General features: G+C 36.7%; 1 protein-coding gene across 5 annotated transcripts in view; it reads left to right on the top strand.

The window, feature by feature from the left end:
• Positions 1 to 14855, top strand: part of in (inturned planar cell polarity protein) — a 349766-nt gene that overhangs the window by 241091 nt on the left and 93820 nt on the right. For all 5 annotated transcript variants that reach the window (XM_090379923.1, XM_090379921.1, XM_090379922.1 and 2 more), the window contains one exon: positions 2413 to 2499. In XM_090379923.1, coding sequence (XP_090236049.1) covers positions 2413 to 2499 — 87 coding nt within the window. The remainder of the gene's footprint in view (positions 1 to 2412; positions 2500 to 14855) is intronic.

Below are 14855 nucleotides of genomic sequence, written 5' to 3'. Positions count from 1 at the left end.
TCATCTAACTGGGCTCCCAGTAGATGGTTTCATGAATTTTTTTTTTTTTTTTTAATTTTGTTCATCATCAATCACATAGGCTATATGCTCTTGTATTTATTTATTTTTCTGAAAAGTGACATACAGCATACATTAATCATAAATTTTCTTTTGTGTATATATGAATGAAAGCAGAATAAAAGAAATTCACCAAGTTGTATATTTCTTAAAACTGATTGATAGGAATGGTCACGTGATACTGTTGAATTGGCAAGCAAACATCATTGAGTAGGCGGTACTAACAATTCACTATATGACCAGTGCAGCAAAGTTTGCAGTGTGTGTGTATCGGCAAGAGCTGCAGTCCAGTAATTTTTACAATTGCGAAAACAATGTCGAAGAGAAAGTGTTTAAGTATTAATGATAAAGCAAAGATTGTTATGATATTGACCAGGGTTTTAAGAAAAAAAAAAGATGTTGCGGAGAAATATGGCATATCTGCAAGCAGTTTATCTACGATTTTAAAAAAAAATCGAGAATCAATTTTAAATGCAATTAAAGGAGGAGCAGACAAGAAGCGAATTAAGCTGTGTATATACAAAGATGTTGATAAAGCTGTTCGAAAATGGGTGCAAATGATACGTGAAAAGAATATCCCAATATCGGGCCTAATAATTAAGCAACAAGCTCTGTAATTTGCACAGTTCCTTGGACATACAGAATTTAATGCAGGCACTGGGTGGCTAGATAAATTTAAGAAGCGTCACAGAATTGTGGAAAAGGTTATTTGTGGAGAAAGTGTTAATGTAAGCGAAGAAGATTGCAACAGTTGGAGGAACAATACCTTAAAAGAAGATTTTGGAAGAATATGAGCGTAAGGATGTTTTTAATGTTGACGAAATGGGTTTATTCTTTAAATGTTTACCGAATAGAATACTTGCTTTTAAGGATGATAAATGTTTTGGCGGAAAACAAAGCAAAGAAAGAATCACTGTGCTAGTTGGAGTAAATATGACAGGAAGTGAAAAATTAAGACTTTTAGTCATCGAAATATCAAAAAACCCAAGATGTTTTAGAGGCACAAAATCTTTGGAAGTTGACTACACCTTGTAATAAAAAAGCATGGATGACAGACAAGTGGTATTTTTGAAGAATGGATATTAAAACTAGACAAGCATATAACAAGAAAAAAGGAAAATTGTGTTGGTAACTGACAACTGTCCGGCACATCCTGCCAGTATTTCTGCCAAACTTAAAAGTGCGAAGTTGTTTTTACCACCAAATGTAATGTCAAAACTCCAGCCAATGGACCAAGGCATAATTAAAAATTTTAAATTTCATTATCGAAAGAGAATAGTAATGAAGATTGTCAATGCGTTATCAGAAAATAGAAACTTGGAGGTTTCTTAAATTAAAGCTCATACAGTGAACTTTAATTTATTTCTTGAAATTTAATAATTATATTACAGTCCCTCTCCAATCATATTGTATTTTTCTGTTTTGAAGAAATCAGAAATGGTGAAGAAATAAGGGGTGATGGATATGTGGCTTATCCTTTTGGCATGAAATTTAATACATTAGTGCCTAAAATTTTTAATAGGATTAGAGCCCCTGTTGCAGAGAAGCTATGGAATCAGAATTATACCTAAAACTTCCTGGATGAACAAAATGTGCTAAAAATTTTGCAACAATGTCAGTCCAACTTTTCCTGCTTGAATAATCCCTGAAACATCTTTAATTTTCATATAATGTTGAAAGAGCATCTGAAAATAATATATATATTTCTGTTGGGTAGGATTTTCATTTCATTAAAGATTATGATACATATGATTGTAATGAAAAGAAAAAACATCTGCGTTAATATTGCTGCTTGCTACTAAAAGTGATTTTGCATGTACTGAGATAATGTTCATCACTAGTTGAAATACTGCTGATATAAAGCTGCCAGTCAGCAGTAAAAGTATAAACTGTAAAATAAAAGTGCTGGAATAACTTATGCCTAGTTAAAGTATATATATATTTATGATGGCAGAATGTATATTGTCTGTTCTAGTTTTACAAACAAGTTTATATTATAGGGATAAAGAAGTATTTTTCTGATATGAGCTTTTGTTTGTAAATCTAGTTTAGTATAGAAATGGATATATGCCATCATGTGAAAGTGTTAAAACAGGTTAAAATTACATCACTTTCAACATATTGGTGCCAATACTTATGTGAAATAATAATATAGTTATTTCTGATTAAAAAGTATATGTCTGTATTATTTAATATCACAAATATATTTATATTTATAAAAAATTATGCAAAGGTGATAATCTATTTAAAGATCTACTGAAATGCTGTTCTTATTTTTACTAATTATATTTCAACCACCATTAAGATTTTTTTAAATTGATAATTCTAATAATGTCCATTGATTTCTTCCAACAGGTAGCAGAAAAATGCATGAAGTAACATCAATTCTTAAGAAGCGGTTCGGTGGTGAGGGTGAACATCAACAACTCCTTGCTCCAATGGGTAATAATAATAATAATAAAAAAATTATATATATTTTTATTTTATTTTATTTATTTATTTTTTATATAGTATGAATCAGAGCTGTAATGCTCAATACATTCTACTTGGATATTAATATTTGTAAAATAATAAGAGGAGTTTACCTCAATATAGTACGTAGAACACTTCCGTATGATACTCTCCAGAAATTAAAACGAAAAAATTGAAAACTTACATTAGAGTAAAAAATAAATAATTAAAAACCAATTTAACACAATTAAAAAGAATCTAACGAAAATATTCAAAACGATTTTCCTTCCTGAAGCTGACAACGCTTTTCGACCATATGTTGTGATCACAGGAATGAAAATTACCTAATAGGGTTGAACCTGAAACTTAAATAGTGATTATTTGTCTTCACGCATGCGTGTAAAGGTCCACACATTGGAGATCAAATATGGCCGCCGAACATTAACAGAATTCTCGTGTAATTTAATCTCTACGGTTTCTGCAATTAATAGTTGCGTATAATTACGTTGAACATTAAGTATTTTGGCCTCGTCAAATAAAAAAGTATGTTTTTCGTTAATGGCATGAAAGGCTAATTCTGACGCTGCTGAACGAGAAGCATGAACTGAGGCTTCGTGTTGATTTACACGAATATTCAGAGAAAATCGCATCGAACCTTGGTAAGATGAGTCACAATCACTGCAAGAAATGTTGTATACCAGATCATTAATTTGTGTTGCGAACGCGGAAAGAACTGAGCGATTGTTCAGTATAGTGTGTAATTTCCATATTGGCCTGGCCACAATTTTAAATTAACACACTTTCTTTGAACACCAGTGTGTATGTATGTGTATATATATAATTTATTATATAAAATGTTAGTTATAGTGGTAGAGTCTAATGGTGTAGTTACAATCAAAATTTAGCAGGTTATAGTGTATACCGAGAAACCGGATCTGTGTTGGTTTATTTATTTATTAAATTAAATTTGGTATATTTATTATATTTAGTTTATTGATTATGCATTTTACATACTTTGGATATATATATACAGTAATACCCCGAAGTTACGCGATAGGTGGGTCCAACGAAAATCGCGTAAGTCGAATTCGCGTAAGTCGGGGTACAACTTTGCATATAAATACATATAAATTTTGCTTAATTGGGACATACATACACACTGGAACACCAGTGTGTATGTATGTCCCAATACATACATACATACACATACCAAGGACTAACAAAAACACTAGTTTAGAAGAAAAATATTAATAAAATTGCAGTTCTTTATACATATTAATACAAAATATGTATTAAAAAAACAAATGACTTACATAAAAAAGTTATTTCGATGTCGATGGCTTCATAAAATCTAACAAATTCGTCTGACGACACAGCGCCTTCTTTTTTTCACGCAGAATTTCGTCGTAGCAAGCTAATAATTTTTTTATTCCTTGCTTTGTAGCTATAACGCGTTCTTCGTTGGAGTCTATGTTTTATAAAATTTTTAAGCCCTTTACAATTGAGCCCTTTTCAATTTTCAACCTGTCAAGTTTGCAATTGTCATGTGCTTTTCGCCATTGCTTTATTTAGGCCTGTAGCACGTGCAATATCACATGGTCTTTCATTTCGCTCAAAGCGTTTCACAATTTCATATTTTTTCTCTATCGACAGAGGCGGACTGGCCATAAGCCTTGCCGGGGAAACCCCGGTGGGCCGGTGTGATTTTGGCCATAAACCATAGTATGAGGCCACTATAAATTTTCCCGGGTAAGAATTTTTGATCCAGTCCGCCTCTGTTTATCGATAATTGCTTTTCTTTTTCTCTCTGAATCTGCAGTGTCTTCACCAGGACGCTTCCTTTTCACACCTTTTAAGTATTTTACTCATTTTTAGGGAATAAAGCACAATTACAAAACGAGGAGGCACGCTTGATACGCATAAACAAAGCTGCGCGCATGTAGCAACTGAATAAACAACACCATAAAGGCAGAGATACACTATTAACACCTCACATTTCTAGGGGTTACTACCATAAAACAATAAAAATCCAGTTGCGTTTCTGCTAGTGAAATCTGTTATAAACTGGTAGTAAACTCGATCTAATTGCATTTGCGATTATACCGATAGCTGGAATTGTGTTGGTTTTTACGTTATTATGGTGAAATGTGTTTCCCCTTCACTGATATAAAAAACATAAAAGCAGCAAAGTTGAATTTTGTTCATCTTTCGCTCTCATTCTCCGCCGTCGCACCGTATATCGATAACATATGAAAAACGACCTTGAAGATAGTGGGCGGCAGCGTTGCCAAACGAAAAAATCAAGAACCGCGTAACTCCGAGTTCGCGTAAGTCGGGGTAGCGTAAGTCGGGGTATTACTGTATATATATATTTTTTTTTTTTTAAATAAGATTTCACTTTGCAAAAATTGTTTTTTGAGTAGTGCTATTAGAAGTGGCAAATTGCTTCTCCATTTACAATTATACTTACGCTTAATATTATTTAACCTAAATATAACTGCTTTGGTAGCTTGCAATTTACTGCAGTAAAACCTGTTTAATTCAAAGTTCAAGGCACCAAAATATCTCTATTTTCAAATCAAAATAAATTTTATTCTTCAGTTAATGTGTGAATTTAGTTAATATGAAAACGATAACAGTTGTACCATGGAGAAATTCAATAAATTTCTTGCACATAAAAACGATATTGTTTCATTGTTTGCTTCTAATACAGTCTGTCTCCGACATACATAAGAGATACGTTCTTACATAAGTCTAGTTTTACGTAACTTGGGAATAACTAATAAAATATTGTTACTATATCCGTGATATGCCAAAATTATAAAAACCAAATAATATCCTCAGAAGAATGAAGAAAAATAGTTATATATCATAACAAATAAAAACTTTATCTGGGGACAGCAGTGAAGTAGCCGGAATGACACATGAAAATATAAAAGGAAGAAAAAACGCATGTTATTGTACTGTAAAAACTGATGTGTATTTCGCACACCGTGTAGGCTTTATAAAGGCTAAGGGAATCAAAACTAAAGTGTACATATTTAAGAAAATTGGTCTAAACCACACAGTGAATCAGTTTATTCACTTCAGGTGATGAACTGAAGGTAACTTTAAATGAACCTGAATCATTAATAATGCACATTAATCACAGGGTTTTGTAGGCTGAGTAGAGGTCAGGGAAGTAGTACATGATATGAACTCTTTGATCTTCATCTGTTTCATATGCTTTTTTTCTCTTAATAAATTTTGCGATAAACTGATAAGCAAGCTTGAACTTTTCTTTCTATTTTCAAGAAACATTCACTGTTTTCATCCATTCCATCAAATATAGAGAGACCTTCCTGAATTTTACGAAATGCTTCTGCCATTTCCTTTAATTTGAAGTGCTTCTTGGGTTGCTCCGATTCCTCAATGGATTTGTTTCTCCCTTACTCCTCAATTCTTTGTGCGTTCCACTGGGCTAATCTCCTGTTATTAAATCTTCACCTCGTTCATCCATAAGCTCATCTACGTACATCTTGGTCCTCCAGGACCAGCTGCAACTCCTGGGCTAAGTTTACAATTTATTTGGTAACAGAAGACATCAGCTCATCTTTGTTGTTAAGCTCGGAATGTTTTAGAAGTTTTTTCCAAACTCCACTCATACAAGTTGTCACATCCTTCCAGGCTCTTGAAATGTTGTGTATTCCATAAAGGATGTTAAACATCTTCAAAAATTGCAGCAGATCCATCTTTCCTTGCTCTGCTGCATTTATAGCCCCAGAAAATTTTGTCCATGTTTAATAAGCTTTGATGTCCAGATAACTCCCTAATTCATTGGTTTAATCAAAGCCATTGTGTTTGTAGGAAAATATACCACCTTGACATCATGCAGAGCATCTAGATATTTAGGATGACTGGGTGCATTGTCAAGGAGAATTAATATCTCAAAAGGCACTGACATTTGTAAGTAATATTTTTCAACTTCAGGGACAAACGCATTTAGAAACCATTCTTTGAATATGGTTATTGTCACCCAGGCCTCTGAGTTAGCCCTGAAGTATACAGGAAGTGATTTCTTGTCAATGCCCTTAAAAGCCTGTGGGTTTTCTGAGTGATAAACCACTAAAGGTTTAAGTTTATAACCCACTACGTTACTCTGTCTTTGGCAGCTTTAAACCCAGACATTGACTTTTCTTCAATAAGTCCTACTAGGCATATTTTTCCAAGAAAGGCTAGTCTCATGCATATTAAATATTTGTTGTGGCAAATATTTAATATGCACCACTTCTTATAATCTCATCCAATTTGTTCTTGAAATTTTTGGCAGCCACTTATGGCAACTTTATGGTATCTGCCTCTTTTATAGAACCTATCAAAACAACCATGACTTGCAACAAAAGTGGTCAGTATCATCGCTCTTCTTTTTAAGATCCTCAAAAATGGCACGAACCTTTGCTTCGATGAGGTGTAGGCTAAAGGGGATGTGTTTTGTGATCTGGTCTTCCATCCACACAATAAGTAACTTTTCCATCTCGCTTATTAGTCCTGTTCTAGCCTTGGTTATTATAATTGCTTCATTGGTGCTGATCCCTTCACGTATTCTGTCTTTGTCCCTTATTATTGTGTTCACTGTTGATACTGAAAAAGCTAAATTCTGCACAATACTTGTTAATGTTTGATCATTTTCATACATCCTTATTATTTTAATTTTCTGATCCAAATCGATTGCTTTCCTTTTGGTAGATTTACTAGTAGCACTGTCACTTATTCTCTTAGATGGCACCGTGATAATGGTCCAAATGAAATTTTTTGTAAACGACTTCAGAAAGAACAGGGTTAAATTGCAATAAATGCTGTCACACCTTACGACATGCGAATGAAGCGCACACTATATGATGATAGTTTGACGGAAAGTCGTTGAAAATAGTAGGACAATGTGAATTTCAACTTCACTACAGTAACCTGACATATGTAATAAATATTGCATACGAAATGCAAACAAAAAAGCTTCCACTTTACACTTAAACAAAACTGAACTGATTCTACAATCCAGAAAGCAAGGAAGGAAAGGGTGTACAGACAAAGGGCCCGACTGTAATTCTCTGAAGAAACAGCTGATGGGACACAATCCATGTGGCTTTGAATGTTGTGGGGGGTTTCTGTGAAGTGCTTCAACATAGTTTACCTGTCTCAAACACATTGTTGAATATGTCGAATTTTTAAAGCAGAAAATGAAATGTTAACTCTAGTTATTTACCTAGATTCTAGTTGCACCACAGATTATTATTCAACATAGCTTGTATGGGAACGAGAATAAAAACTTATACTTATTGTTCCTTCATTGGACTTCACTCTTAAAAATTATACAGAAAGTGTCTATGATTTTACCAAAAAATATTTACATTAGCCCGAAGTTATGTAACTCAGGGATTAACTGTATTAATCACAGCGTAATGTATACAATTATGTGATATCATTTGCTGTTTAATATTAAAAAATGGTTACATTTTTCTTCTTTTTCAGTTATCACTTTCAGTAAATTTCATAACTAAGTGTGAACTACTCTTGTTAATTGCACCATATGAGCCAGTGATTAGCATTAGTAGAGGCATACAATGCAAGAAGGCAGGCTTATGCAGCATCAGTCAAAAAAAAAAAAAAAAAAACCCTCCCATTTCACCCCTCCATTCGTTCCAAATGCCTATCCAGCTCAGCCTTAAATTTATTTAGGATATCAACTTCCACAATAAAAGATGGAAGTCTGTTCCACCAATCAGCCACCCACTGGCTAAAGGCAAATTTCCGCACATCTATTCTACAACTGTCTTTCCTCAATTTGAATCTATGCCCCCTCAGGTTCTTAATCTGAGCAAGAGGATGAATCCCATTACTGTTTTTCTTTGCATCTTTTGCTAAAGATTTCTCGTAATCTGCATTCACCTGCCTAATCTTCTTTGTGACTTGATTACAGACAAGCTTATAGCGACTCCGTTGTCAGGTGGGCAGGAGCAGCAGCAGTGTGTAGCACACGCTTTTTGAGTAGACTGGGGTTTGAGCCCGTGACCACCAAATACGAAGGATGCAGAAAGGTCAAGGAATGACCACCGCATATCTCCGGAGCAATATGGCCTTAGTTGCTAATGCTCCTAAAAACCAAAACAACAACAACAAGAAGCTTATATCTGTCATAGGCATCTGTGTCACCTGACAGATATAAGCTTGTCTGTAATCAAGTTTGATGCCACTTTAGAACAGCTGAGACTGGTAGGCAGAAAATGACCAGTGTCTGAGTACAGCTGAAAAATTTACCTTTGTTATATGGAATTGAATCTGTATGTATGTGTGTGCATTTTGTTCAGGTAAATAAGTAGCTGTTTACTGAAAAGATTAATCATGGAAGCTACTTAAAAGGAAAATATTACATTACTAAAGGCATATGATGCAAGAAAGCAAGCTTATATAGCATCAGCCAAAAAACACACACACACACGCCACTCTTCTCATTTCACCCATCCACTCACGTCCGTGTTCTTGGCCTTGTACTGGATAAGAAACTGAACTTTAAAGCACATGTGGCTTATCTTAGAACTATCTGTTTGAAAAAGTTGAATATCCTCCGGTGTGTGTCATCTATGTCATGGGGTGCTGATCGACATACCCTGATCCATCTTTATCGAGCTCTGATCAGGTCCCGCTTAGACTATGGCTCTCCAGTGTATGATTCTGCGAGAACTACTACTTTAGAGCGATTGAATATGATCCAGCACAGTGCGCTGAGAGTGTCTCTAGGGGCTTTCAGAACCTCTATATTGAAGCTCATGAACCACCTTCACATCTTCGGAGGAAAACATTACTTTTGATGTATGCCGCAAAAATTCGCAGTCTTCCCTCCCACCCTAGTTGGAAATATCTGTATAATACTGAATGGTTGTTGTTGTTGTTATTGGGTTTAAAGACACAAGGGCAACTGAGGCCAAATTGTGTCTATTCATCGTTTACTTGCATGACCCTATCTTTATAGTTGTTAAATTATATACTTTTGTATAGGCCAATACATTTTAAGTACATTAAAAGTTCTTCAATATTTGCATCATTTCCTAGGATATGAGATAAATCAGGTGATACGTTAAGCTTGGAAACTGATTGAAAAGTGTTTGACCAGATGGTTGAATGCAAGGGACAATCAAGCAGAAAATGGCGGACCGTAAGCCGACTGTTACAGGATGAACACTGAGGCGGGCTTTCTCCCAATAGCAAGTAGAGATGGGTATGATGCGTGTGTCCAATTCTTAGCCTTGCCAACACCACTTCCTCACGTCTGTTTGATCTGAAGCAAGAGAGCCACAGCTTTGGTTTTTGCTTTATTTGGTAAAGTTTGCTGTTAATATTCCTTTTCCATATCTGTGACCAGTTGTTGAAACATGCTTTACGAATAACAGGCTTGTAATCAGAGTATGGAACCTGAGGATGTTGTGAGAAAGTGGATTGAGGATGTTTAGCGGCTAAGTCTGCACTTTCATTTCCCGGAATGCCTGAATGGCCAGGGATCCAGGAAAAGCTGATTGATTGATTCGATATGCTACAGAAATATAGTTGAGAGTGAATTTCCTTCAATGTAGGATGAGAAGAGGAGAAATTCTTCCTTATGGCATAGATAGCACTGAGGGAATCCGTGTAAATTATTGCGGGTGAGATGCAAAGTTCAATAATCTTACTAAGTGCTAACTTGATGGCATAAAGCTCAGTAGTGAAGACACTGCACGATAAAGGTAGTGTGGCTGAAATTGTACTTGAAGGAAAAACAGCTGCAGCACCTACCATACTGTCAGATTTCGACCCGTCGGTATATATTTTACAGGCATGGGAGTTAAGAGTAGCATGAGCTGAGTGCAACCGTCTCATGTTATTGGGAGGTATGACATTCTTCCCCCACTGGAGAAAATGTGTATCATGGGAGGCACAAACATACGTCCAAGGTGGAACAGGTGCAGTTGTGTTCTGAAAAATATCAGCTAAATCAATGTTCCAACTCTGAATAAGATCTTTGATTCTGAGTGAGGCAGGTCGATTTTCATGTGGTTTATTCTCATAAAAAGAATACCACCGAGTGTGATAAAGATACTCCCAACTGGGGTGAGATGGAAGACTCTGGATCTTAGAGGCATAGAAAAGCAATAATGTTTTTCTACGAAGATTTAATGGAGGCTCGTGGGCTTCAATATAAAGACTTTGCATGGGAGAAGTCCTGAATGCGCCCAGAGCAGTCCTCAGGGCACTGTGCTGGATGACATTTAGCCGATCTAATGTGCTTTTCCTAGCTGAGTCATATACGGGAGAGCCATAATCTAAGCGTGAACGGATCAGAGATTTGTAAAGGTGAAGTAAGGAGTACCGATCAGCTCCCCACGACATGGATGAGATTGATCGAAGCATGTTCAACTGTTTTAGACAAGTAGTTCGTAGATACGTGATATGTGCTTGGAAGTTAAGCTTACTATCTAATATCAGGCCCAGAAATCTGATGCTGTTTACTACTGGTATCGGACTATTGTTTAGCCGTAATTCAGGATGGTGGTGGACAGCACGTTTCTTACAAAAGTGAGTGGTGGTAGACTTTTGTTCAGCTAGTCGATATCCGTTGCGTGACATCCAGGATTCAATTCTGTTAATGGCAAGTTGGAGTTGACGTTCAGTGGTGTTCATGCTTTGCGATTGGCAGGAAATGGCGAGGTCATCCGCGTACATATAAGCCTCCACAGTTTTGGGGATGTCTCTGGTTATGCTGTTGACTCGAATTGCAAATAACGTTGCGCTGAGTATAGATCCTTGTGGTACTCCTTCTTCCTGAATATGGGGTGTAGACAGTACGTTCTGATAATGGACCTGAAAAGAGCGGTGGCGCAGGAAATTCTCAATTATCTGAGGGAGATGACCCCTTAGCCCTAGGTGATAAAGGTCCATAATAATACCATGTCGCCAGGTGGTATCAAATCCCTTTTCAATATCTAAATTGACCATGACTAGATGTTGCTTCATGACAAAGGCATTGCGAATATTCGATTCAGCTTTGATAAGGACATCAAGAGTGGATCTGTTCTTACGAAAGCCACTCTGATGATCTGTTAAAAGGTTCTCTGCTTCTAAGATCCATGTAAGCCTCGTATGTACCATTCTTTCAAAAATTTTCCCCATGCAGCTGGTGAGAGATATTGGCCTATAATTGTTAACTAAAGAAGAATCTTTGCCTGGTTTTGGTATGGCAAGTATGAGAGAATGACGCCAGGAAAGTGGATAAGCATTTTCTGAGAAGATTCGATTATAGAAGATCAATAGGGTACATAAGTCCTCTTCAAGTAATTGTTTCAGCATGATGTAATGTACGTCGTCTGGGCCGGCAGCACTATTTGAAGATTTATTTAAGGATTCTTTGAGTTCTGTTATATTAAATGGTTGATTGTATGGAAGTGAGAGCCATGTGGATAAGTTAATTTTGCGGCGTTCTGCATCTGCCTTGATGCGCTGAAAGGAGATGGAGTAAGAAGCAGAAGCAGATATTGTAGAAAATGATTCTGCTAGCGCATTGGTGATTTCCTTAGGTGCCGATAGATCTTTCCCATTCCAACAGAGTATTGGAGATGGTGGTCGAGTGAATTTTCCATTTAGTGCCTTAATTCTTCTCCAAATGAATCGTGGGTCAGTGTCTTTGGTGATGGTTGAGGCAAATGAGATCCAGGAGTCACGTTTGGCTTTTCTCCTAATCTGCCTTGCTTTGGCTTTAAGTCTTTTGTATTCTATTAGATTACTGGTTGTAGGAAACTTACGGAATTTGTTCCAAGCACGGTATTTCTCACGCTTTGCATTCCACCAGTTGTTATGGTGGGAGTACTTGTGAGGTTGTGACTTCGGGATTGAATTTTTCGCTGCATTTAGTATCTGACTGGTAATGTAGTTAGTTACGTCTTCAATTGGATGTTGTTGAACATAACTCCTGTCTAACCGAACCTGGGTACAGTAGCTCTCCCAGTTTGCCTTCTTGAACTTCCAGGTGGATCGGAACTCGAGATTTGTAGTTACCCGTGTTTGTAATGAGCAAAAGATTGGAAAGTGATCGCTGTTTAGAGAATTGTTTAGCACTGACCATGACATACTTGGGAGAATTGCTGGTGAGCAGATTGACAACTCTATTGCAGAAGTAGATCCTGTAGATAGGTTTATATATGTGGGAGATCCAGAATTTAGTATCGTTAGGTTGTTGTTATTCATGAATGTTTCGATTAATTTGCCTCTTGTGTCAATCGCAGGCGACCCCCATAATGGATGGTGGCCATTGAAATCACCAAAAAGGCAGATTGGAGATGGTAGTTGCATAACCAAATTATCAAGTTCTGTATTTGAAAATGGTTGAGAAGGGGAAATATATATAGAAGTTAGGGTAATTGATATACCGACTGAAATACGTGCTGCCACAGCTTCTAGACTAGTTTGTAACTGAATTTGCCTGGACGGTATGTTTGATTTTATAAGCACAGCTACTCCTCCGTGAGCAGGAGACTCAGAAATCCTGTCTTTTCTATATATTGTATAGTTTTTAAATTTTGGTGAAGCTTCAGATGATAAGAAAGTTTCTTGTAGACATACTCCTATCGGATTGTATTTAATCAGTAAATCTTTTATGTCGTCAGAATTGCTTCTTAGTCCTCTACAGTTCCACTGTATAATATTAGACATTATTTGAGTTTAGTTGTGATCGATTGGTCTGACTGTTTTTTAGAAGTGGAGCATTTCGGTCTGTCGTGCTTTATTTTATCTTTTTTCGGGAAATAGGGGCATACAGAATCCATGGTGTCATTTGCATGGAGTTCTAAAATGGGCTCCCCATTATCTAAACGCTCATCTACTTCCATACTGTTGGTGGGAGTTTCCTTTTGTTTTGAACCTGTGTCAGATATCCTTTGCTCTGTGTCATATGGGACTGATGCAGTATCACTAGGGATACTGATTGGGGTATTTGTAGCTTCGCTAGTTTTATTTTGAGGATTTTCTTTTTTTGAATTTGAAAGAGTAGATTTAAGCCAATTAGCCATTGAGGTATTAGGCGGGATTGATACATCTGTTTGTGCTCCAGTCGATACATAGTTTCTAGTGCGAACAGCGTAGGATCGACTGCTAGGCATACTCAACATAACTTGCCTACGTGCCTCAGGAAAAGTAACTTTATTTTCTATTTTATATTTTTGAATTTTTTTCCCTGTAATCCATAATTCGCAAGATTTGGAAAAGGCATGTCCAAACTTCCCTTGCAGTTTGGACATGCAGCGGTTGCGGCCGAGCAATCAGCTTGAGTATGTTCTTTAGATCCGCATATGGGACAGATGGAGTCACCTCTACATGCCTGCTGTGAATGACCATATTTCTGGCATTTGAAGCAACGAACAGGATTCGGAATATATGGTCTAATACGACAATTCAAATAGCCAGCTTTGATTGAGGATGGTAAGTCTGGAGTACTGAATGTTAAAATGATGGTTCTAGTTGGAGTTAGATTCCCATCTTTTCTACTCATGATTCTTTTTTACACTTGTTACCTTTTGACTACTAAGTTCTTGGAGGAGTTCTTTTTCGGAGACTGTAATTAGGTCCCACTCACTGATCACACCTCTTGATGAATTTAAGGTTCTGTGGGGAGTAACTGATACTGTCAGCCCCCCAAATAATGTTGTATTTAACAGCCGCTCAGAAAGTTTTGAGGTGGCTGTTTCGATCAGGAGGTCTCCGGATTGTAGTCGCTTCACCATTTTTGGTGACCCTGCAATAGACTCTAAACACTTTTGTATCAAGAATGGTGATAACTTGCCTACAGGTTGGGCAGATAACGAATATACCACCAAGAAATTCGTTATCTCATTTGGACATTTTGCTTCCGTTCGAAGCCTTTTTGGGTGAACACAGTCATGGTCAATGTCGGAAGTCTCTTGTTTTGAGCTTAATGGCTCTAAAGGTGGATAGCTATTTGTATCCATGTTAGCTCCTTTTGGCCCTGGGGGTTTACCTTTACCACCTAGGTTACCAGCCCCGCCACGGGGAGGCAGGAGCAGTGCCGCTTGTGGCCAAGCGTAGAGGTTAGTATAGTTAGTAGGAGTACTAAATTAAAGAAAAAGGTTCTTTCCTTCTTCTGGGCTCACTTCTTAGAGTTTTTAAGAAAATGAAGCTACTAAACAAAAAGGTTTAATAAGTAAGGGAGAAAACAAAAGAGAACCTAGTCGCTTATCAAAAATCGCTCTTTAAACGCACGAGAATCGCTTGGCACCCGGGGCCATACTGAATGGGAGCAATTTTATAACAGTAAGCCAAATGAAAACCGACCA

The sequence above is a fragment of the Mastigoproctus giganteus genome, chromosome 8, assembly GCF_048544385.1.
Source record: "Mastigoproctus giganteus isolate SK-2022 chromosome 8, ASM4854438v1, whole genome shotgun sequence".
Taxonomy (NCBI): Eukaryota; Metazoa; Arthropoda; class Arachnida; order Uropygi; family Thelyphonidae; genus Mastigoproctus; species Mastigoproctus giganteus.
This window is presented reverse-complemented; position numbering and strand designations above follow the sequence as displayed.